Source organism: Eschrichtius robustus, chromosome 4, assembly GCF_028021215.1.
Source record: "Eschrichtius robustus isolate mEscRob2 chromosome 4, mEscRob2.pri, whole genome shotgun sequence".
Taxonomy (NCBI): Eukaryota; Metazoa; Chordata; class Mammalia; order Artiodactyla; family Eschrichtiidae; genus Eschrichtius; species Eschrichtius robustus.
The window spans coordinates 56,411,905-56,437,579 of NC_090827.1; the positions used below are offsets into that span (position 1 = coordinate 56,411,905).

General features: G+C 35.4%; 1 protein-coding gene across 1 annotated transcript in view; it reads left to right on the plus strand.

Moving 5' to 3' along the window:
• The window catches only part of ANTXR2 (ANTXR cell adhesion molecule 2), a 161,834-nt gene that overhangs the window by 17,501 nt on the left and 118,658 nt on the right, over window positions 1–25,675 (plus strand). Inside the window, exons 8-10 of the mRNA XM_068542777.1 lie at window positions 16,860–16,920; window positions 18,768–18,866; window positions 20,669–20,738. Of these exons, the coding sequence (XP_068398878.1) occupies window positions 16,860–16,920; window positions 18,768–18,866; window positions 20,669–20,738 (230 nt within the window). The remainder of the gene's footprint in view (window positions 1–16,859; window positions 16,921–18,767; window positions 18,867–20,668; window positions 20,739–25,675) is intronic.

Consider the following 25,675-nt stretch of genomic DNA (forward strand, 5'->3'; position numbering starts at 1 on the left):
ATTCTTGCAAATTGAGCTCTGTGAGCCTGGGTTTGTGATTTCAAGTTTAAGATTTTCATAAACAGTCTCAGAGCACGCTTTGAGCATGGAGTTCCTCACTGTATTGATATCTTGAAAGTTTTATAGGCTTTATAGAAGAGTAAAATAAAAATTTGGATTGGAATGTGTGATTGCTTCCTCCTCCAAACATGGTATTTCTTAGCTATCAGTCAGGCAACTCGAACGGGTGGCAGAGTATTTGACTGCGATTGTTGTTCTTTCCATTTTAATGATTAATAGTTGCACTGGAGCTCATAATATTTCTGTTTGGAATTCAGTTGAGCTGTCTCTGGTGATCATTAGAATCCGGGCCATCCTAAACAGGGTATGGGGAAGTGGAGTGATGAAATGCAAAGCAAAACTCCTGGGCTTTCACAGCTGAGGTTTATGTTTCATTTTACTGCCTTTTGCTAGAAGCACTAGGAGCAGTTGCTATTAAGTATTTATGATATTTTGGTAAACAACATCCTAAAATAGAAGTGGATAATATGTATTCTCTAAGCCAAAGCTTTTTCTTTAATCCTTGGGTATTTATTGAAGGAAAAAAAAAATCTCAGTTTTTTTCTGACATTTGGTTCTGGAATTTAAAATTTGTTTTTAAAAATCATGTTTTTCAGAAACACAGAGTGAGATTTATTGCATTTGTTTTTGGTAGTATGTAGGCTTTTTTCCTCTTAATAAATGGATCTTTTCAGGAAAAACATACAATTTGATTCTAAAACATATCAGTACGACTAGTGGACAGGCCAAATATAAGTGCAGAATGGAACAGAGATTCAATTATTTTAGGAGTTTACATATGTGTTTAGTTTTAGGAAAAAATTTCAATGTGAAAAAGTAATAAATATTTTTGTAGGTGGATTCAAGGTACATACTCTACAACTGCGATTTGTTTTACAATATAGGAAAATGTATTGACGATGCAAAAGGGAGGATAATTTGACCCTGTAAAAAACAAATCAGTGTATTGTATTTTAAATAGAATTTTATTGTACTTGGGAATTTGCAATTATTTTTGTATTTGTACTGGGAAGGAGAAAAGACCTCTGTGGGTTTTCCCCTTTGCATTTTTTTTCTCTATATAAAAGGATTAATTCAAAATCCTCCAGGTGACTAATTGGCTTTTGAAAACTCTTTTTGTGGGTTATGACTACAAATATCTCCTTCAAAAAATTAGTATTTGACTACTGGAGGAGATAAAGTTGTTATTGTTTTATTATATTTATTTGTTCAATTTCACTTTTTAAATTTGTATAAGAAAACTTTAGAATGGAATTTCGAACTACAGTGTTTCTCGCCTGAAGTTCTTGATGGACTTTAGCTCAAGTAAGTTATGTCGAAAGATTTAGCATGAACTTAGACAAATTTGCGTTATTTTAGCCACACATGATGAACAAAGCCTCTTGAATTTCATCTGGAGGGGGCTGATGGGTATAGCTATCATCTCATTATAGTTAAACTGCAGCTATTTTGTCACAAAAGGAGTTGTAAGTGATCCTGAGGGAAGCCAGCCTCTGGGGAAACCCTAGCCGTAACTTGGGAGAGGAGGCAGGTAGACAAACGGAGCGTTACAATCAAAGTTGATCTCACTAATGGTTGAGATTTCTATCAACATGATAATAGCTTGGGATTTCTGCCCACTTTGTAGAAATTTAAGGCACTAAATCAAGCACTTTATCTCTCTTCAGGGCAGAGATTGTACCACCTCTGATAATATACAAAAGCTGTACTTCTGCCTCAAATTTGAATTACCCTTTATATTTACAAAGTACCATCTTATCTTTAAAAATTATATATGGTATTTAAACACATATAGTGTATTTCAGGGTAAGAGCTGAGAGAAGAGAATCTCTCTCTGTTCTTTATGGTTTACCAAACTAATGGGTAACATGGTACTGTGGAATGTATTTACACAAAGCTAAGCAAATGGAAGAAATCAGAAAATTTAAATCTTTCAGATGTTTGGTACTCTGAAGGCAAAATATTTGCTAAATTGATCGATAATTTATTTCTCCTGCTAGAAGTTATTTAAATACATCTGGCCTTATTAATTGTCAGTGCATTAATTTCCTTGAAGTTAATCTTTAATTGAGAAAAAATGATAACATGGTTTTCTTGTTTTCTTTGTCCTCCCTTCGCCTGCCCACTAAAATCCAGTGACCTAGATGGTCTGGTCCCTATTGTAAAAGATATCACATTTTGTTAAGGCATAGTTTGTTTAGAATCAACTTTTTAATCAGCAAGGGTAAGAGTTTAACTTTGGAGCCTTTCTTCATTATAGTTTTTGAAAAAAGAAGAAACACTGTAGTAGTTCTAACTTTTATAACTTCAAAACAAGGGACTGTAAAAGGCCTTTGTTATGAACATATTAACAACTTAATACCTTTTCTAAAATTTATTTGATTCGGAAAATCATGTTAATGGTCTATTTTAATTTGGAGGGAAATGTATCATTTCAAAATTTTTAGATTTCTATCCCGGCAAACATGATACGTATAACATTTTTTGTACTATTGGTTTAACCTCTACTCTTAATTAGCATGTATGAGGGTTTGGAATTCATTATCTCAAGGAGGTACTGGTGAAAAACTTTTCCTCTTTTTTACCCTTCTTTTCCCGTTGTACAATGTATTCTTTCATTTCCTCATTTATTGAGCTCTTACTATGTTAGGGCATGGTATTAAGCTTGGAAGAGGGGGACACAAACTTATATAAGACAAATTCTTTGTCCTAAAGGGGCTGGAAAATGACGATTCGCGGTTTGGAATATGGTGGCGCCCTGCGAGAATTACAAAATGTGGGAATTTGGAAAAGGGAAATTTCAGTGAGTCATCCTATGTGATAAAAAGGAATCCTGTAATGCAGTATGTGTTAAAATATCAATATGGCTAGAGTAACGTTGACAGAGCAGTGGAATGAGTTTGGTTATACGAAGTCATGGGAGGCTTTTTGTGGTGGGATCTGAACTGCGCTCTGACAATTGGAGTAGATTTAATTAGAAACAAGGAACACAGAACTTCAGAAACAGCCTGGGCTGAGTGGCTGAGACACAGGAGGGTTTGGCTTGGATGGTGGAATGACGTGGGGGATAAACATTGGTAGGTAGGTTGGATCCAGATTATGGAGACCCTCAAATGTTTGAGTGGTGAAATGGCTCTTTTTGCATAAATAGTCGAGGAACCATGGAAGATTAATTTAGAGCATGAAATTTATAACAGTGAAAGTTTACATGGAATATGCTTATGGTAATGTATGGGATGATTTGAAAGATGAAAAGCTGTGTTATGTCTCTTGCAATAGTGCTTGTGAAACATGGTGAAAGGAAACCTAACATAGTGAAGACAATATGAGATTGGAAAATACGAAGACCTGAGTGTGGGTTCCAACTCTGCCACTGCCTAGCCATGTGACCTTGTGTACCTCCTATAGTGTAATCTCTCTGAGTTTTAAAATTCTCATCAGTCAAATGAGGATAATGATATCTATATCAGTAAATTGTTTTGTGAATTAAATGAGATAATGATTAAGAATGATCTAACTCAGAAGGGCTGACTTTAAAACATGTGGTAGGAAGCTAGGAATGGCTGGAAGCTAGGACCATGTAGGATGGGATTATTGATCCTTCTGTAGGGTAGTCCACGGAGAGAGCTGGCCAACATTCTAAATGATCAATGACTTAGGTCTAAAGAGGGGTGGTATTGATATGTGCAAGGATCAAATCTAGCAAGTGGGTCATAACAACAAGGATTTCTAGATGGTGTAGCTACTCAAAGTCAAGTATCTGGCTGTGCCCTAGTTCCGAATTCTCAGGGCGTAGGTCTAGGACCCAGCCGACAACTGGAAAAGAAGATTCAGAATTCCCATGGCAAAAGCTATGTAGAATTTCAGGATCCTCCATTCAGAAAAAAGAGCCACAATTCTTGTGGGAGAACTTGTGGTGCTAATTAGTGATTCAGAGTAGAAATGTTACTTTGTTAAGGGGAAACCACAGCCCCAATGGACTATAGTTCCTTAGGGCTAATTTCAGGCACTGGGATTCTAGGTCTTTCACAATAAAACTAGGTCAAGGACTGCAAGGGAAGCAATTAATAAATTCTCTGCCCGGGTCAGAATTATGTCAGGAACAGGGTGGGGCTGAACCTCTAGGTATGAAACTGTTTGCTCTGTCTGAGCCAGGCTCTGAAGGCTCTGGCAAATATTAGCTGGCAAATACTAGTTGTTGTTAAAATTGTGATGGCTGTGAAAACTGGAAATAAAAAGGTAAATGTGGGAAGCTTTAAAAAATTAATAGAACCTGGGAGCTCACTGGATATAGGATGAAAAGGACAGAGAGGACAGTCAAGTGTAACTTGGGCCTTCCAACCCTGATAATATGAGTATCTAGAAGCATTGAAAGTGAATGCTGTTTTCTCAGAGGGGTCAGAGGGTTAGAGGACAAAGTGGAATTGGGCAGGAGGGCAGGGAGAGAAGGTGAATTGGGCCTGGGAAGAAATCCCGGTGGGGGGATGTCACTGAGGGAAGTGGAGATCCAGGGAAATGTTCAAATCAGAAAACTGCAGAACTGAGTCATTCTTCCTCCTCTTGTTCTTTCTCCTCTCCCTTGCCCACCAACACAAGGATATAATTCTGTTTTCCACAGATCTTAGAATTGTTAAACAATTATTTTTGGTTTCTTGGAAAGGTGATTGTAGAACTTTAATTTGAAAATAAAATTGTATTCAAACTAAGATAGGCCAGACTAACCTGTGAGTACCATGTGGTTTCTAGTGCAGTGTTTCATAAGGCAGTGCTGTGTAAGAGAACATTAAAAATAAAACAAAACCACGATTAGTGAATAACAGGGAAAGAATAAAAATCAAAGTGATGTGGAAAAGCCCCTCCTTTTTTTCTAAAAGCAAGACCGTGAGATGTTTTACTCTTTCCAATTACTTACATAAATTTTTTTTGATAGCACACCTCAAAAATATTAAGCATAAGAGCTAAATCAGTTGTGAAGCTGTTTTTATAGATAACCCTGATCCAAAAGAATTAAGAACACTGCATCCTAGGTGATGGCAGCAAACTTCCTAAATACCTAATGGGGAAGTAAAGGAGCCTAAATAGGAAAGGAATGATCACTCACACATGTAGGAAATTTAAATAAAACTGTAATAGATTGTTTACTTTTTTACTGAAAAAAGTAAAATTTACATTTCAAAAAGTAACTTCATTCACAGTGCTGGAAATATAAGCTTCATTTGACCTTTGGAGCCAAGTTGTTTGTCTCAGTAATACCTATTGTTGTTATTATTATTTTTAAAAAGTATCTAAGAAAGGTGTCTAAACTATGTTTTAATGGAATGAGAAGACGTTGCAAAATCATTTTCTCTACAGGAAAATCATTTTCATAGAAGAGGGTACCTAATAAACATTCTGATAAGACTTCAGCTTAAATGCTTTTAGCAGGTTCTGCTATGAATGTCGACTGCTTAGTTGTGGAAATGTCTATTTATAAAATTATGGTTTAATGAAAAACCTAAAGTCTGAGCTAAATATAAAGATATATTCACGGGAAAAAAAAAAGCCAAACTGGTACAACTTACTCAAAATTGGAAATCAGTTACTAGGACTCCTTTTAAAAAAGACTCGCTGGGCTTCCCGGGTGGCGCAGTGGTTGAGAATCTGCCTGCTAATGCAGGAGACACAGGTCCGAGCCCTGGTCTGGGAAGATCCCACCTGCCGCGGAGCAACTAGGCCTGTGAGCCACAACTACTGAGCCTGCGCCTCTGGAGCCTGCGCTCCGCAACAAGAGAGGCCGCGATAGTGAGAGGCCCGCGCACCGCGATGAAGAGTGGCCCCCGCTTGCCGCAACTAGAGAAAGCCCTCGCACAGAAACGAAGACCCAACACAGCCATAAATAAATAAATAAATAAATTTAAAAAGGACTGGCTGTAGCATGAGGCTCACTGTGCATCAGATTCTTCTGGGCTTCTATTTATCCAATGATCTTTAGTACTGAATATAGATAAGGTGTCTCCTTATAACATCTTTCACGTTAATGGTTAGGAAGGTTGGGACCGTATTTCCCACCTCCTCCTTTTTTTGCCTAATACAGTGTTGGGTTAGTAGTTATTGCCTAATTCATGTTTATCAATGAATGAATAAATAAAATCCATGCTTCTTGAAAATATTTTTAAATTTTTAAAATACAATTATGGTGTGTTTAAGCATTCAAAAAATCAACTCCTTTTTTCTGCCAGAAAATACTTTATTTTGAATTGACTTCTGATTCCATATTACTTTGACTTTATCCTCTTATTTATATTCCACTGTATTAAAACTTTTGGTTACAAGTGACAAAAAAGCAAGTTCATACTAGCTTAAGGGAAAAAAAGAAAAAGAAAGGTATTGGCTTATCTAACTAACTGGGTGGTCCAGAGGAGGAAATTGCCTCAGGTACAGTTAGATCCAGGGAACCAATCCATGTTCTTAAGGTCTTCTCTCTTTGGAAGTTTTGCCTGTGATTCTGTTTGCCTCATTCTCTCCTTGTTCCCATGAGTGGCAGTTGAAAGTAATTGCCAAGTGTTTCAGCTTACATGGGCCTCAATTAGCAAGCCCATTGGAAAGAGAGAGCTGTTGTCTCTGGGCATCAGTATAGTCTGTCCCAGTTAAGGACTCTGATTGACTCAGTTGAGTCAAGTGCTTATTCCTGTAACAATTACATAGTCAACAAACATATTTGGACCAGCCTGAGTAACCTGCTCACCCCCGTGATGAAAGATTGGGAGCAAGGTGGAGAAGGCTAATGATTGACAGCCTCACCAGGACCACATAGAGTAGAGAACAGTTTCTCCAATAGAAAGGGAACACTTCATAGATGTGTAAGGATGAAAAAATGTTCTGGGGAGGGAAGAAAAATCAATAGTATTACAGTCCACTGTATTCAAATACATTTAAAATATTTTTGACATATTCTAATAAGGCACTCCATTCCTTCTAAATTCCAATTAACTAAAAAATACAAATAGAAAATTTGCTTTAAAATAGTCATTTAATTTACTGAAATTTTATAATCTTGACATCCTTTGTCCAATGGTCTATTTGCATTTGCATGATAATTTTACTTAATAATAACATTATTCTTTCCTTCTTTCTTTGGTTGGGATTGTAGTGTAAGGAAATCAAATCCATTTTGGAAAAATAATTAGTTTTTTGTGATATTTTGTGAGAAAACTAAAGTGGTGGCATTAGGTTACATAGCCAAAATTAAGTGCCAAACGTTTATTTCTTAACATTAATCTGTTGGGCTACAAAAGAAGATGACCTTTAGAGGCTCACTTGTTTTTGAAAGCAAATTCAGTTGAGTAGAAGGACATTAAAAAGGGGGATAAAATGGTTAAGATTTATGATTAAATGTACCATCAGCGTAAATTATGATGCGTAAATGCGTAACTTCTCAGTTATATCTCATTTTCCCCCCTGAAATAATAATTCCTAATTTATTTGGAAGCATATTTTTGAAAACTTACTGTGTTCAAGACACTTTTCTGATGTTGGGTTACAGAGATGGATATGGTACCCTTGACTTTTCTGAGCTTACAATTCTTAGGGATATGTGTTTGTAAAGTCAATAGAACTGATAAAGCTTTTTTTTTTTTTTTTTCTTTTCTATTCTTGTTGCATAGGGAAATAGTTTATTTGCCACTCTGGATTTCTGAAAAATCACATAGAACAAGTATAGACTTATCATGCTTGTCAGGTCTATTTCATGTTTTATTTAATGAAACAAGGGAGTGGGTAAAGAGGTCTAATATGAAATAATATATGCATCAAAATGAAAAACATTTTGAGACTCAATTTCTTTAGATTCTGAACAAATAGTACATTTATTATTACTTTACCCCATAATTTCAGTGCACTTTTTTTTTTTTTTTTAATTTTTATTTATTTATTTATTTATTTATTTTTGGCTGTGTTGGGTCTTCGTTTCTGTGCGAGGGCTTTCTCTAGCTGCGGCAAGTGGGGGCCACTCTTCATCGCGGTGCGCGGGCCTCTCACCATCGCGGCCTCTCTGGCTGCAGAGCACAGGCTCCAGATGCGCAGGCTCAGCAATTGTGGCTCACGGGCCTAGCCGCTCCGCGGCATGTGGGATCTTCCCAGACCAGGGCTCGAACCCATGTCCTCTGCATTGGCAGGCAGACTCTTAACCACTGCGCCACCTGGGAAGCCCTCAGTGCACTTTTTATGAAAAGTCTATTTATCCTTTAGGAAAGCATTAAATGATTATACTGAGTTTGTACTGAACAAAAGAAAATAAAAAAATCAGAGACATATAAACTTTTGTTTCATATCACAATGCACTTTGGGGTGTATTTCTATGGTATAGTGAGAAAGGAAGACCTGCTAATATGATTTGTTATGAAAACTGCAATTATAACATGCAGAAGAACTTAAATGTTGTTTCGCTATTTTGTTTCACAATTTGTGATATGGGCATAATTTCACCAACAGTATAATCAGAACTACTCATCTGTTATGTTTGGAGCAGAGAGGAGTAAAAGGCAATGATTATAACTTACATTCTTCCCTAGATTTATTAGAGTAAAAGTTTGTTTAGAATTTGTCGCTTGTGCTTATACTTGCAAAGGGAGAGAAAATCCATATTTAGAAATGGGTCAGTGCAGAACATGCTGTATTGAGCAACTGGCATTTTGAAGCTCCAAGCATTTAAAAAAAACAAACACAACCAAAACACGTAACTACAAATTGCAATTGTTTTTCATTGACGTATTACCTCTTACAGAAAAATACATTTGGTAGGAATGTTTCACAGCTAGAGAGAAAATAAAATCATATCTGAATGTTGAAAGGTAAAAAAGCAAACAAGAAATGATTGTGAGAAACAATCTTTCCAGTTGTTTTAGCTGCTTATTTTATGCACATGTGTGGCTAACTACTAACGCTTCATTTTAGGGGGATCTTTCTTGGGGAACTAATGCTGTGCAGTGATTTTTCCTTATGAGATTTAAACTTGGAATGCTTCATATTTGGGATGAACTCCTGTAGTGCTTAAGTTTCTCAGTGAGTCAGAAAAAAAGTAGCTTTTTTTTTTAGACCTTATTATTCTTACTGATATTTTCTGACATGCTGTATGACATGGAAATTAACAGTTTCTATTTGTTAGGATACACTGAAGGTATTTGTAAATTATCTGTAACGTTCTGTTGTACATTGTGTTATATACTCAAAGTCAGTGTTAGAAAATTATTGCTAGAATGAATATTTTGAATTTTGAATAAGGTTAAAAATGTTGGAGATGTTTGGGTAGCATATTGAATTTAAGTGTGAAGAAATAATCTGTTTTTTTTGGAAAAATCTTTTTATTTAGAATTGACCTTAAAAAAGAAAGTCACATTCATTCAATGGGACTTAATATCCTTTTGCTCTTTCACATATACTATCCAGAATCAGCCCTCTTTTTAAAAGAAGATGCATATCTTAAATTTGTTCCTTTTCATGTTGTTTTTATTGTTTCTTTTTCTCTTTGTTAAAAAAATGTTATTTTTGCATTTGGCTCAATGCCTTATGAGTGCCATTGATTACCAAAATTTGAACTATACAAATAACTTTTCCTTTCATTGTGTGTGACCAAAGATGTGATTTGATTGACTCAAGTAGCCCCTCATTAAGCTCTGTAATTTTAAATATACTTAACTGTTTATTGTTACATACCCCATTTATTTGTCTTATAGCCAAAATGCTTGTGCTTTTTATTAGAAAGTTTTACATTTACTCTTCAATTAATTCAATAAATATTAATTGAGAAGCTGCTGTTTATAACATTGTGTTATATACCTTTTATGTTAGATTGGTTTTAAATATGAAGTATTATTATTCATTATAAAAGTTTTTACATAGTTTCTTCTGGAATGGGCTCTATTTTCCAAATACAGTAGCCTTACCATCACCATTTAGAAACTGGAAAAAATATAGATTTTTAAAATCTGTCTTGGTTTATACTAGTTGTAGGAAGTGGGTTTTTGTTTGTTTGTTTTATTTACACTGGATGCTTGATCTTCAAATCATAAGACCTAGATATTGCTCCCAAATTCAACATGAACTTCCAAGACACTGTAGGTCCTAAGTAATATTTTACTTCATTCCCCCCCAATCTTAACTAATTCCATGCTAAATTTTATCTTGGATATAGCCCAACTATAATTCTTTACTAATTAATCCCATTTTATCTTCAATGCCAGAAGAAAAAGGCCACAGCTATATTCATTGTATGCAATTTTTAAGGCCATGATGTGGCTTTTACTACTTCCTACATCTTCTATATTTGTCATTATAACATGTCCATTATGTAAACATGTTCAGGAACTTACAAGATCTCAATCAAAATATGGTTTCATATGTATCTTAAAATATCTAAGAAGGAAGAAATCAAGTCTGATGCTATCTGGTTGTTTCTGCTGTAGATGTTTCCATGATTAACACTGTCACTTCACCTGGTTATTATTCAGTCCTTATAAAGATCTGATCCTAACCCTATAGGCAAGCGGGATAAGAAATTGCTTCGTGGCCACTGGGATTCTTGGAAGAGTTGTGTCTCTGACTTAGCAGCGGTTCTCACCCGGCCACAAATCTTGCCAGTTCTGGCTCCAAAGTGCATATCTGCCCCTTGTTGCTCTGTATGCAAATTGGGCCTTTAGTGAAATCCTGCAGCCTGACCACATGCACTAGACGCAGACTCGATCCAAATTACTTTGGAATATGCCTGGAATATCCAGGGTGAAACACCATTCTGATACTCCATTCAAGTCGAACTTCTGGGAAGGGACAGCACAATGGAATCTACTTTCATCTCCTGCCAAACATCTGTATCTCAGAGAGGCCAGCGGGCAGAGCTGACTCCTAAGGCTGCATCTGGTCTTTCCACTAACCAAAACTAACCCAGAGGGGGCCATTACCAACCTTATCTTATCCTACCCCACTCCCTTGACAAATAGAGAAATTCCGTGAAATTCATGTTTACAGAGTTCACCAAACTATTGAGAGTATTCTGATGATCTAAATTGTACAAAGAATGTATCGAAATTGTATACGAGTTAGAAACAACAGAAAATAAACAGCTATAATTTGTAAGGATGAATGCTATTGTTCCGCCTGCAGTTTTATCCCAAACAACTCAGAAGAGGGGAAATACTTGGATTTTCACTTTCTTATGACATGTATTCAAGACAAATACATTTTAAATAGGACAGAAAGTTTTGATAATGAGAAACAACAGTGACGGTTACAGGGATTAAATATATAAAACCATCTTTAGTCATTTAATTCACAGTTTGGGACAACAAGCTGGAATGTAGACGCTTTACACAAAGTAACAGAATTTAGAATTCTATATATTTCAGCCTCTTTTCTATTATAGATTTGTATTGGTTTATGGACCCAGGTCTTGCAGATGGTCTCGTGTATACCATCAGCTGCTCTGCCTAGACCTCTCCCTCCTGGAAGTTCACACTTTTATCTCCTACCCAACCTGTGCCCTGTGGGTGTAACTGTAGGTTTAAAGACCCTGTGGTTCACAGATTCTGGAGGGAAAGAGACTAAGAAAAAGAGTAACAGAGGGACAGACATGTAGGCAGACCTTGTTTTCCAATGTTGGCATCCCATTTTAGAAAATGTTTTCCCTCATGCTGCTTGCGTTTCTTGCTTTACTAATGTTTATGTTGCCTGCATTTCCATGTATAGGGATTTTCATGGTTTAACAAAATATCCTCCTGAGGCTATAATCCTGTCCAGGTTGTTTGAACGGTCATGCATTCACATGTTCACATTCATATATCAGTATGAATGCGTTCATGACATGAGAACAGCTATGTTGAAGTGGAATATTTGGGGAGATAGGGCAAACGTGGATCGTAATTGTGTTTAGAAAAAGAGTGTCTCTGTGTGTCTAGCAACCCAGATGAGACAATGAGAGGGGAGGGACACAGACTCATTTAGTCTGTATCAAAAATTTGCCTCTCCACGTCAAGAAAAAATAAAGAAAAACCAAACCAAACCAAACAAAATCACCAAACTTCTGCCTTCTGGCTCTGAATGTGCCTTTCTGTTCCCAGGACTCAGGCAAATTCTAGAGTTTTAGAACTATGAAACCTAAATACCATTGACATCATTACTTTTACGGAAAAAAAAATCTGTCCTAAGATCGAATAACAAATTAGTTTTTCTAAGTTTGATTTTAGTTTCCAAGTGCTTGTTGTGTTCTTATACCAGTATTAGGACCTCTGGTAGCTTGTTGTTCTGGTAGCCTGGCTTGTCTTTTAGCTTCTAGATGATGCTGAGAAGTAAAAAGTACAAGTGTTTTATCTGTGCAAAACCAAATTTGAGAAAGAAAGCGGTAATAAAGTAAGACAATAGAGAAAAATAAATACATAAAAAGAGAGAGGCCCCTAACCATTTGGTTATCCCATATATTACTGACTCATAGGATGATCTACAATTTGAATTTATTCACAGTCAGTGGTGTTGGGAACTTTAAAACAAACCTGTAAAAACCCCATAAATAAAAGTGAAAGCTTAGTGACATAATTTTGAAGATAAGAAATAAGCCCGATTTTAGATTGTTTTGGATAGTATAAAAGGTGTCCAGGCAAAACAAGCAGGTAAATTTCACTAGTTTGTTGGATATTAGCTTTTGTAATGGGTAGACCATTTATCACAAGTCTGGAGGGTGGCAGAGGGCACTGATTAGAGGAATGGGCTTTGGACTCAATCAGACCTGGGGAGATCTGGCTCTGCTATTTAAAAAGCTAATTGTTCTAGGACAATTTTTACAAATCTCTCTAAGTTCCAATTTTCTCATCTGTAAAATGGGGATAAAGATAGTATGCATTCTTAAGACTTGGAAGGATTAATTGAAGAAATTTATATAAAGTGCTTAGCACAGTTCCTAGAACATAATAAGCACCCAAGAAATGGTAATTATTATTATTGTTAGAAATTCTTTTGAATTTTTGACTGCTGCTAGTTGTACTGAATTTACAAAGTTTGACTTGTGTCATCCATATTAACATTTGAGGATTTAAAAGTAGGGATTAGATAATAATGTACATATTTTTTTCATTTATAAATATTCCTTAATACTAATATTATTTTTTAAGTGAACAGATGCTTCAGTAGTATACTTTTTTCATGGTGATCATCAAGTTCTTTGCCAATTTATATATATATATATATATATATATATATATACACACACACATAAATGGACTCCAAAGTCTCAAATGATGCAATTTTGCATCTACTGTGTCCATGACTTAGAGAACCCTGGTTTTATTAATAGCTTTTGGTTTGTCTTTAAATTCATTCTATGGTGCTATTAGCTCTCTTGATGTCAACTAAGGCCGACCTTTATTGGAAACTATTTTCTGTTTCTGTTGAGACTTAATGAAGGCAGATGGCAACATATATTTGAAGAAACATCCTTACAAGGTCCTCTGTTGTACAGGTGATGAAAGTGCAGAGTATGAAAGATAATGCATCAATTATCATAGATAGGACACCTGATCCAATGTTCAATCAATCAGTAACAGTATTTAAGTTGGTAAAAATTAACTAGTGTTCAAAATAGTTGTCCCATCTGTCAGTTGTCATTTAGTGATGACAATTTTAATGTAATAGGTCCATTCTGAGGTCTTGAGCATTTGAACTTGTGCAATTACTTGGTGAGACTAGATTATGAAGTGCTTTGTATTTATGGAAGTGCTTGTTTAAAAATTTAATGTAAACTATTTGCATACAAATGTTAAATCACAGCAACTTCTAGTTGTTCTTTTCTTAAAATAGCAACATGGTAAACTCTAGATAGAAAAACCAAATTTAGAGCAAATTTTATTTTCTAAAATGCATACACTTTCTTTTCTCCTTTCTTTCCCCACCACATTTTCTTGCTCTCTATTTTATCATGTGAAGATGGTTTAGGTGAACTTAGTTTCAAATTATGGGTCTCTGGATTTCCAACCTTTAAAATTTTTTGAAAGGCTAGATGCTTTTTCACATAAATTAACTTTATTTTGCTTTATCTTGGTCTTTTTATGATTGTTGATTTACTTACTAGATAGACATTTTTAATATTCTCATTAATTCGTGCATTCAATCTTTATTCTCTAAGCATTTTTTTTGTTGTTGTACTGTGTGTACAAAGCAATGTGCTAGTCCTGGAAGGCTAGCACAGTATAATATGATCCCATTTCTTTGCTCAGAGTTTGTCTTCTAATAGAGGAGGTGATTCAACACTCAATAAGATCCTAAGAAATAAAAAAATCAAAATAAACTTTAGAGAAAGGTAGGTAGTGTTCTGAGGGGGATTCATCTAGATTTTGTCAGATGGTGATGCCAATTTAATGACTCATGGTCTAAACTGCTTGTCTTTCAATGAATGTGTTACCTGAATCACTTTTTCATTCAATAATATCATTTCTATAGAACTCATTTTGTTAAAATAATTAAGTATGAATATTAAACTAATGTAAGGGTATTCTTATATATAAATGTATATTATACAAGTTACTGCAAGATGTAACCAACCTTTAGTTATTCTTAATCTCTGCTTAACGTAATTTAATTTTGTTAATCTCAGACTTGAATAGAACATAAATTTCTAAGTTTTCCTGAACTTATTCTTGAAAATCAAAATACTTTACAGGGGATAAACAGGGTCTGACTTCAGAACAGTAGACCATCAATGGCCCTTGAAGGTGTTTATTCTCCAGTCTTAAGGAGAGCTCCATTAGAATTGATCATTTGATCTTGCTATTAGAACTACCATTTTAGAAATGTTTTGATGGAATACATCAAATCAAAAGAGGAAGTCAACACAAACATTTGTCTTAATAGTTTGAGATCTGATTTAATTATGGCCAATATTTTTAGGAGAAAGAAAACCAACATAATTTCAGAAATTCACACAGGTCATTCTGGGTTGCATAGTCTTTGACACAGCTTTTGGAAAATCTCTTTATAATTTCTTGATTTACCTTATTCTAAGGAATTTTTAAAAAATGATTTCTATTTCCAATAGACTCAATCTTTAAGCCTCTCTCATAATTTTCTTGATGTTTAAAACATTTTTCTGTAATGCTGATAGAGGTGTGCCTAAAATAACTAGTAAAAAGATTGTAAGCTAAGATCAGTCAGTTTCCTTAACAGAATTTATTTTAAAATAAATTCTTTCAAGAATTGTCACCAGATAAAGTAGATTTGGGGGCTTTATGTTTTCTTTTGACCGTCCATTTTCGAGGCTCAGTTCTCACTTTTATTTCAAATTGGTCAAAACTAAAGCAATAATGCCCCAATTTTGTTAGTTAGGGTATTATTAGCTTCATATTCCTTTGGCAAAACCTTTTTAGCTTCATATTCCTTTGGCAAAACTTTTGTATTCTGTTCCCTTCAGAGTCTTGTTATCTGAATTATGTCAAAATATTTAAAGATGTTAGTGATTTGAGATACTTCCCTTCCAAGAGGGCACATTAACCTTTGACAATGGTCCTCAATTCTTAAATGAACAAAGGTACTCACTCATCAAAGGAGTGAGTGTTGATTGTCAAAGATAAAATAGCAGACCACAAGGTGTTTGGGCCCTGACAGTCTTTGGGTGACTCTGGAATCTCTTTGGTTATTTATGAGCTTAAATAAACCTCACTTGGAATTTCTCAGATATAATATTTTATTCTATTTGTTTCCTAATTACTAAAACCTCAATCACTAAGTGAAAAGTGGATTCACTGGGAAATGACCTTAAAAAGTGCAAATGTTCCCTCTTTCAGAGAGGCATATTCAGCAACAAAAATTCCGTGATTTGACCCAGCTGTATTTTAGAGTCTGACAATTTATATTTCCACTGTTATTAAAGAAAGCACAGAAAGCATTTCTATATCCTGCTACAGTCCTTCCTTCCTGTTTTAGTTATGAGCAGGAGATGCTAGAAACTACTGTACATCATCTGTCTTTAATGTCTGTCAAGAAAGAAATGTCGTTCAAATATCATCTGGAACTTGTCTGCCTTTGCTAATGTAGTGCAGAGCAGTTCTAAAAATAAAGGCAGGATTGTTGAGTCCATTAGGAGCAGCTTATTTCATCATTGTTGTTTTTCGCTCGTAGCCTTGTGCCTTGTATGGTGGTTTCTGTTTCTCAGAACAAGCTAAGAAGAGCCATTCTGTTCCTGTGCTCTGGGAATGCTGGAGTAGAGAGTCTGTCTTTTTGAGAATAATATTTGGCTCATACAAGGGGCCTGTGTTCTGCAAGTGTAATGTTTGATGCATGTAAGGAGGATTAGCGTCTATGGGAACTGAGGCAGAGAAATTGAATAGAAATGCCAGAGTCAAATAAAGAAGTGTTTATTTATTGATATTATGTTGAACCTTTCAATAGAAAACATTCAATTAGCATAATTAAATAGGAGGTCTGATTTTGCTATCTTGTTTTTGCCTGACGGGAAATTCAGCATTGATTTTATGGCTATCAGGAAATTTTAGTTATCTTTTCATGTCTAAGTTTCCCAGACTCTGAGGCAACAACCCACTTTATCTGTGCTTATCTGTATTTATTCTAATCAAATAAGGGTTCCTACAGAATACAATCTTAGAATATATACTGAAAGACGACACAGAAATTTCCTAAGAGCTTGGTAGCTGTATATGAGATGGTTAATAAAATTTTCTCTGCCATCTATTGAAGTTAAAGGGAGGACCACAGATTATTAGTAATCTTATAATTCACTTTACATGTTATGATTTAGTGCTATACCTTGGTCTTCTTTTTTTCCTTTTTAGATACTAGCTCAGTCGTGCACTGAAATCCTGGAATTACGGCCCTCAAGCGTCTGTGTGGGGGGTAAGTGGTTAGAATTTAAAAATACCTTGCAAGAAGTTGTACTTTTTTCCTAGTTAAAATATACGATTTGAAACTCATGTTGGAAAGAGAATAGCAAAATTAATTTTTTGGCATCTTTCTCTGTAAGAATTTTTAAATAATTCCTTGAAATATTTCTATTTTAAATTCAAATTTTAAGATTGGAGTGTTATTTTAAATAATGAACATATTGTGTGACAGGCTTTTAAAATCTTCTGTATATTTAGTTCATGTTTGAGACCTTTCCTATGACAAGTAAAATAGAAAATTTTCTCTTTTATCTGATTATACAAACAGTCAGGTATCTGTAGACATTGAGCTCCATGCCTTGATGACCTGGCCAAAGTACAGTACATGCCAGCTCAGGGCCCATAAAGAAGTGATTTATGGGTGGATGGCAGGAAAGAAGCAGGTGGCTTCATCAGTTGGTTCTAAGAACAGACTCGGGTTTTAGCACTTTCAAGCCATCCAACCCAAAGAGAGTGCGATTCCCTCTAGCCTATACTATTTCTACTTCAAGTCTTACCTGGAGTCCATTTTAACCTGACTTTTCTTTCAAAGGAAAAACATTGGGTCTGGTGGGGAAGGAAATGTGCTGTGCAATTTACTGCAGAACCTCCCAAATGCTGGACATGGGATGAAGTTCTACATCTTTTGGACTCCTCCATTAATGATTACTGAGAAGTCCAAGAGGAATAGTGCATTTGAACATTCCAGAGCAGGATGGCATTCTATGCATTTAGAATTTTACCTAATCCTCATAACAACAGTATTCGACAGTTTTATAATCCCGGGTTCACGGATGGGGAAACTGAGACAGAGACATGTTCAGTACTTGCTATTAGTAAATGTCCTGTTAGACTCTTGTCTGTCTCACTCCTAAAGCTCATGTTCTTTTTCTGAGTCACATTTTAAGTTTCACTTGCACTTTATTTTAACTTATAAGAAAATTCCTTTCATAATACACTGAATGGAGAGTGGCATGGCAGTATTTTCTTCCACAGTTAATTACTCTATATGTGTTAGATTATTTCAGATAGGAGGTCTCCAAGAGGATTGAAAGTTGATCACTATTAAAATAGTTGACATACCACCTTGCAACTAAGCAGCAAACATTTAGATGCCAATCAAAACATTGATTGGCAACTAAAATTTTCTTCTAGCATATTATTTCACTCTCTAACATTTAGTGACTGCTGCTCTTACACAGAATATGGGTTCAATCAACCTCTTTTACCTATTGGCCATAGATTATTATTAGTCCAAAATGCATGACCCTTGATGAGTTATAAGTTTGTATGCAACAGAAAATAAAACTAGAATTAAGTATGTGAAGAAGCTGTTAAAGAAGAGCTATGTACGGGGTGTCATAGATTGAAGAAAATATAATACACGACTGTTCTAAGAACCAGATAATATGAGGCATTAACTTCTTTACGTTCTCATACCTCAGTTCCTAAGACAAGAGGAAAACAAAGAGTTTTCTTTCCTGTGGATATTTTCTTCAGGATAGAATTTGGGCACGTTTGTATGGTGTTTGTCTGGGATGACTGTTATGCTTCAATTCTAAAATCTTGGTCACTATTGGAAAACACTTTGTTCAAAAAATAAAATAACGCATCTCTACGTGGCAGCGAAGGGTATCTTCACTGTACGTACCTGGAGGGTCTAAGAAAGCAAGTAGGACCATGTCTTCGTTGTTATTAGTTGGCTGATTAGTACTAAAAAATTCATTCTTTGTACCTTGATACTTTTGTTTCAAGTAATGGTTTTTGTTGTTGTTTTTGTAAAGTAGTGATTAAATTTTTTATTTTTCCTTTTACTTCTAGAGGAATTTCAAATAGTTTTGAATGGAAGAGGATTCAACTTGGGCAGTCGGAATGGCAGTGTTCTCTGTACTTACACTGTTAATGAAACATACACCAAGAGTAGGTCTCCATAATTTCAATATTGCTTTAATGTCTCCATAGTATATCAGCATCAAGTGTTTTCCTCTTTTCCCCAACTGAAACCAACTGTGCTATATTTTTTTATCAGAGGGGAAAGAAAGGAAGTCCAATGATAATACAAGTAGTAATAATAATTACTTAATAGTTATTTAATAATGGCAACATTTGTTCATAACTTAATAAATGCTGGACCCCATCCTAAGAAGCCTCATTATACAAATGATGCCCTTGTGGCTGAAAGAGTCAAATAACTTGCCTGTGGTGACACAGTAATAATGGGCAGAGCTGAGAGTTGAACCCAGTTTTCCTGACTGCACTCCGTACGGACTCTATCCACCACCTGATTTAATTGCCTCTTTCTCCAGATTTGTTTCTTGTAACTCTTGCCTGAAAATCTAACTGTCTTGGACTACTCTACCACTTATTGCCTTATTTTATTGTCACTTGTTATCTTTATCTAATTTCCCAATAATTTGTCAGCCAGTTTCCTGAAGATGGGCTTTTTGCCTTATAGATACATCTCCAATGCCCACCTGCCACAGTGTTTGTTGATAATTATCATATTTAGGGAATTAGGTTTTATTTTCCCTCACTTGGCTTTCAAAATAGGAGAAGATGGGTGTAACATTTTTATCTTCATTTTGAGAAAAACTTCTGCTCTTTAAATAGATCTTAGTATGCTGAGCGTTTTGGGTCTCTATTAAGACATTTTCTCCTCATTGATGATTATATTGTCTTCTAAAATTTTATACTGTAAGGCAGATGCTGCAACTCTGTGAACTCTGGTGGAATTATTTTTTGAGAGGTTCATCTACAATTTTGTTGTTTATCTGATGGTTCTAAACCCTCCAGTTAGCACAGCTTTGGCTACATACACAGTCACTGCTCCACACGTTTGTTGAATTAAAGTGGTGAGGATCTCAGCATGGTAAATGCCATCAGTAATTCCTCTCTTTCTTATTAAGATCATCATTTTGGTCAGGAAAGACAATAATATTTGTAAAAAACTTTCTTCCTAGTAGGTTCTACAACTGAAGAGGACAAAATAATTTTACCATTTTTATTCAGTAGTCATCTGTATCTAAGCATTAGCTTTACCTTACTCCTTTTGATTACATATTTGAGTTGATTATAATATAAACATATTTTACACTTAGCTACATAGGATTGAATTTATTAAAGTAAATCTCAAATAAATTGAGTCAGATTGTATTTTCATCATTTGTATTCTAACATTATCCATCTAATTATGTAACTTTTCTGAGTATTTATAGTCTAGATCATTTTTCTCATATGCTATTAAAATTGCAAGGCAATTTAAGCATTCTATAAAATGTGTTTATATATTATAAACCCAATTATTTTATTAAACTCTTGAAAGAAATGTATTATCCTTTGGACATTTGTCTTCTCTATCATTTTTAAATTCTGCTTTTAAAATATATATAATTTTTCCTTGAAAATCTAATATATTGGCAAAATTGAGGGAGAAAAGGTAATAATTTTATAGTATCTACAGGCTGTATGTGAACTTAATCTATATCAAAAAATCGTAATTTATGATTTACCAGTACTATATATCAATGAGGCATATAATCTCTTCCTGTTTTTCATTCTGTGTTCCTTCTCTTTCTTTAGATGAGTATCTTTTTGTTTTTTTCATGCTAATATATCTAATGTCCCACACTTGAACTCTGATTGCTGCGTCTCTTCATATTTTTAATGAAACTGTGTGAGATACATAAAACCCTTTATTGATTAAATGACATCTTATTTTATAGGTGTAATGCCAGTGAGTGTGGAAAGTAATTCTATGCTTTGTCCTGCACCTACCCTGAATGAAGTTGGACAGTAAGTACTTTATTAAAAACATTTAAAAACTTTTTAGCTACAAATTATAAGGAAATGATGACAAAATATACATTGGTTGTTTTATTTTATCTTTTCTTGATATACAGATTAAACATGAAATAGTAAATCCTAGGCAAGTCACTCTGGTTAGTACTAGTACTTTACCTATACGTATTCTTAGTAGGTTGAAAAGGGTAAAGTCTGTTTTATCTTGTTTCTGAAATATTGATTAAAAGGCTCTATAAATATTTATCTGGATAGATTTGAGAACTATTGTTAGAGCCTTTAAATAATAAAGCCATAGCCATTATTTTGAACTTTAGAGTATTGAATTTACACACACATACATACACATACACACAAGAGTTTCAAAGTGGGATTTTGACTAATTACTATAGTGTTTAAATATTAAGATTGAAGAGCAAAAGGAACATGGCTCAATAAGGCACAACTTAGACTAGGAAATATTTGTGCATTAATTTGTGTCCCAGTCCTGTTAAGGAGTATATTTTCATGTCTTTGGTGTGGCAATAAACCATGATAGCTGGATAAAATAAGGGATATTTAGTTTGGAAGAAGGGTTTTTATTTTAATCACCTATATACAGATAATTTCACCATCAACTTAATATTTCCATGGGTGATTTTTTTTTTCCCCCTGCCCTCTCTATTATGCAGGAGATGATTGCAGATAGTTCAAATGTTCTCTTGTCCAACAGTAGTAGATGGAATATGCTTAGGATAATGGATAGGAAGCAGTTTTCAAGAATCACTATATACTGATCTCAAACCTTCCTCTGGATCAGAGGAAACTAAAATACTAAGGCCCCAATCCAAAGTCTGGATTAGTGTTCAGAGAGTGAAGATTATATTTTCCTTTGTGGAACCTGAGAAAATCATTTTAGTAGTTTGAAGTTAACTTGAGCACTTAACTTTTGTGGGTGCTTAAATATTCAAGATACCTGTTGGACATCACTTCTGGTCATCCAAGTAAATTGTAGCAATATCAGCTTTCTATTTGAAATTGATTGAAAAGAGCTGCATAATAGAACTTATAAAAGCAAGACTATCAGAATCTATCTTCTTTCTATAAAAAAGTATTCATTTGCTGAGTCATATAATAATCTGGTATTGGTAACATGCTTATGGCCAAATTAGACTGGCCTTGGAATTTAAGGCCCATCCATTTTACCTGGAGCCATCTGTACCACAAGGGCACAGTGGGACTCAACGGCTTTCTGAGTAATAGTCTTGTATTAGCAACGATAAACCTGTTGACTTAAAGTTTGGTCTTATTTCATTGAATCTGTAAGTCCATATTGATTCTCCTGATCGTTCTCTCCAGTCTACTTTCAGAGCTGTCTTCTCTCTCTTAGTCACGGGCAGCTCCATCCTTTTTGTTGTTCAGGTCAAAAACCTTTGACTCATTACTGATCTCTTTTATGCAGCCCATAAGCAGATCTCAGCTCTGATTTCAAAACATGTTCAGAATCCAGTCCTTCCCCACCACCTCCACTGATACCACCCTAGACCAAGCTACTGTCATTTCTTTCTTAGGTTGTTAGCCTCTCAACCCATCTTTCTTCTTCTGTCCTTGGCAAAAGTGATCCTGTTAAAACAGATCAGTTTATGTCACCCCTCCACTTAAAATCCTTGATAACGAGTTCCTCATTACATTTAGAGTGCAAGTCTAATCGCTGCAATGTTCTATAAGGTTCTACAAGATCTGGCCCTCACTGCATCTCCAACTTCATCCTCTTTTTGCCCCTTCTGTTATGGTCACACTGGCCTCTTTGTTGTTCTTTAACCACCTGAGCTTATTCCAGTGGCTTGAAAGGCTCCTTCCTTCTTGTCTCACTCTCTCAACTTCAAGTTTTGTTCAACATATCACCTTCTCAGTAAGCCCTTGCCAGTCACCCTATTTAATCATACAATCTTCCCCCTCCCTTGAGTTTAACAGTCTCTATTCTCTTTTCATGGTTCACTTTTTCTCCAAAGCATTTATTTGTTTGTTATTGTGTCTCCCTCCTGCTGGGATGAATTTGGTTTATTTTGTTTCTTTCTGTATCTCTAGCACTGACACAATGCCTGACAGATAGTAGATTCACTAACTGTTTGTTGCATGAAAGAATGAATACATTTTTCTCAAACATTTTGATTTACTATTTATATAAAGAGCTAAAAGAGTGCATTTGATTACTGGGTATATCAGGTAGGAGAAAGATGATCAGAATTCTGTTTGGGGGATCATACCATTTAAGAGAGCAGGAAACTATCTTGACCTTTTCATAGTAATGACTAGTTAAGGAAGACAGCTTACTTTCTTCTCCAAAGTAGTTATAAAATGCAATATACCTGTTTTATCCAACACTGAATTTGTTTTCTCTAGAATTTGCCTTGGGGCACAGTCTCCTTTTTAAGAGACTGCCATAGGTACTGCTGGTATTCTTTAGTGATTTGTACATTGGCTAAATACTCAGAAGACGTGATTTTAAAAAATCATATAAGACATAATAAATATCAAGCACGAGAAAAAATCATTTGTTTGCTTTTTGACATTAATATTTCACCTACAAGCAAGCTGAGAATGTTTTGGAAGGCGATCTGTCTAAAATAATTACTTTTGCTTCTTTTTTGTCTATCAAGTACATGACACCACTGAGGCAAAATATGTGAAGATTTTATTTGTTAATGTATGGGACATTTGGCGACATCATTATTTGTTCTACTAAGTACGTTGCAAGTAATTTGGACCTTTCCTTTGCCTTGAATTTCCTTCAGATACTTTTGTAGGCGATGAGCTCTCTTATGAGATTGGATTAAAATCAACACAACTGAAACAGTTTAGCCTTGTAAGGTGACTGTGCTTAATATGTTTGTCTAATTAGCTTTTGGCTAAGGATTCAAAACCATTAAGTAGCTAGTCTATGTTTCAAATAAACACATCTGGCCCAACAATGAATGAAAGTTTTTCCTGTGTGAGGGTGACAGATGTGGTGATGGTTCCCCCTGTTCTCTCACTTAAATAATTAACAGCATGCTGGTGAAGTAACCCTAGACAGACAGCCTCAAAGCCAGATGCACAGTCTCAGAGCTGGAGCCACGGACATGTGTCTCGTCTCATTAGTGTGCTCTATCAGTTCCTTTCTCATCTTTATGTTACTTCCTGAATTACATTTTCTTTGAGGATTATTCCTTTAAAAATCGAGGGCTCGTGAATTTTGGTTTGAAAGAGGCTTAACATGAAGATGTTTTACTTGGAGATGGGAACTAAGAATGTAGCAGAGTAGCTAGGACATAGGTTTGCCTTTGGAAATTGATGTCGTGGAGTAAACAAAAGTTGAAGCTATCTGGGCAAATCTTATCCAGGTTTATCATTGCTTAGCATTGTTGGAATGGGTCTTTGGAGTCCTTTCTTTGAGAGACATTGAAATTTAATCTCTATGTATTAAATTTCTTTATCTGGTATAGAATTTTAGATTAAAATGAACATATTTTTAGTTTTTAAACAGAAAGAATGTAAAGGTGAGAGTGTTCTTTCTGAGATTGTTCTTTCCTATTTTTTTTCATTGGACACAATTTAATTAAAAAATGTCATATGGTTAAACAAATTGTCTTACTTAGAAAAATCTGTAGATTGTTTGGGAGTTCATTTCTGCCAGTGGTTCATTTGAACCAAAATGTCTTAAGTTTGAGTAGGAAGGACTCTGTGAAGTTCTGCAGATCCTACCCTTTCGAGGGCCGTGGCCTCCTGGTGTAATGTGCAGGTGTCACCCGTTCTTGCAAAATGGGCTTATTCTCTGACCCTTGTTTAGTGACACATCAACAATAGCACAGCTGCTCTGCAATAGTTGAGATCTCAAACCTGTAATTTGGCAAGAAGAACAGAGCAAATTGGGGAAATATACATAAACACATTGTGAAGAAAGAAAAACAGAACAGAATGAACCAGATCCTGATCCTACAGCTTGTTTGATAGATTTAAGGAGGCATATGGTATAGTTAAATGTGCTTTCAAAAACATTGGCCAGAATCTTCTGGCAAATATGAAATAAATATCTAAATCAGATGAAACTGATAGTATTAGTTCCCTTAAAAGGCAGCGTGGAAAGACAGTTGACAGAGGGTTTAAGTAAGAAGTGGTGGGACATCAGTGTATGTGGAAAATTTGAAGCATCTGATACTGAAGGATCACTGAGATGCATGTGTGGCAGACTTGGGGTTAGAGCCTGACTTGGTAATGGAATCTTATTTTCCTCAATGTTGTGATTTTTTTAAATATAATTCATCTTGCCTGGAATAAAATTAATTCCATTTCCCTTTCTTGGTTTGACAAATTCTGCCTTTAGCACAGCTTCTCACATGAACAGTTAGAAGAAATATATCTATACCTATGTATGTATGGTTATGTGAATTTATTTTATCAGTTTGTTTTTTTTTGAGAGGGAGACATGACAAAATTTTTTTTTTATTAGAAAAATTCTTTAAAAAACCAAAGAACTGAGGTGATGAATTGGTCGTCAACAGATGACTTGGTGGATGAGGCTGCTTTGACTGCACTGATCTCCCACTTCCTCCCTTGTTCAGGGTCCATGTCAAAGCAGCGCCATAGCTGCAGGGCCCCCATCTGGGCTCATGGTTGGACTGAGGACCTGAACTGTGTGACCTTTGAGCTCAGCCGCCTTGGTTGGGTGCTTACAAATAACAAGCTGGTTCTGGGCAAAGCCATGGCCTGAGATGAGCTTCTTGTAGTGGGGGAACCAGAGGATGGACCACACTTGGAAGCATCTGCAGCACTCAGGCCCCATAGTAGACATTCTAGATGTGAATGTGTCAATCACTGGGCCTCCTTCTAGTTGCCAGGACCTTGGCCTGCCAGGGACACCAAGCTACAGCCTTGATAGCCCCTTGACACTGGGTGAATGTCTGCAGGGGAAC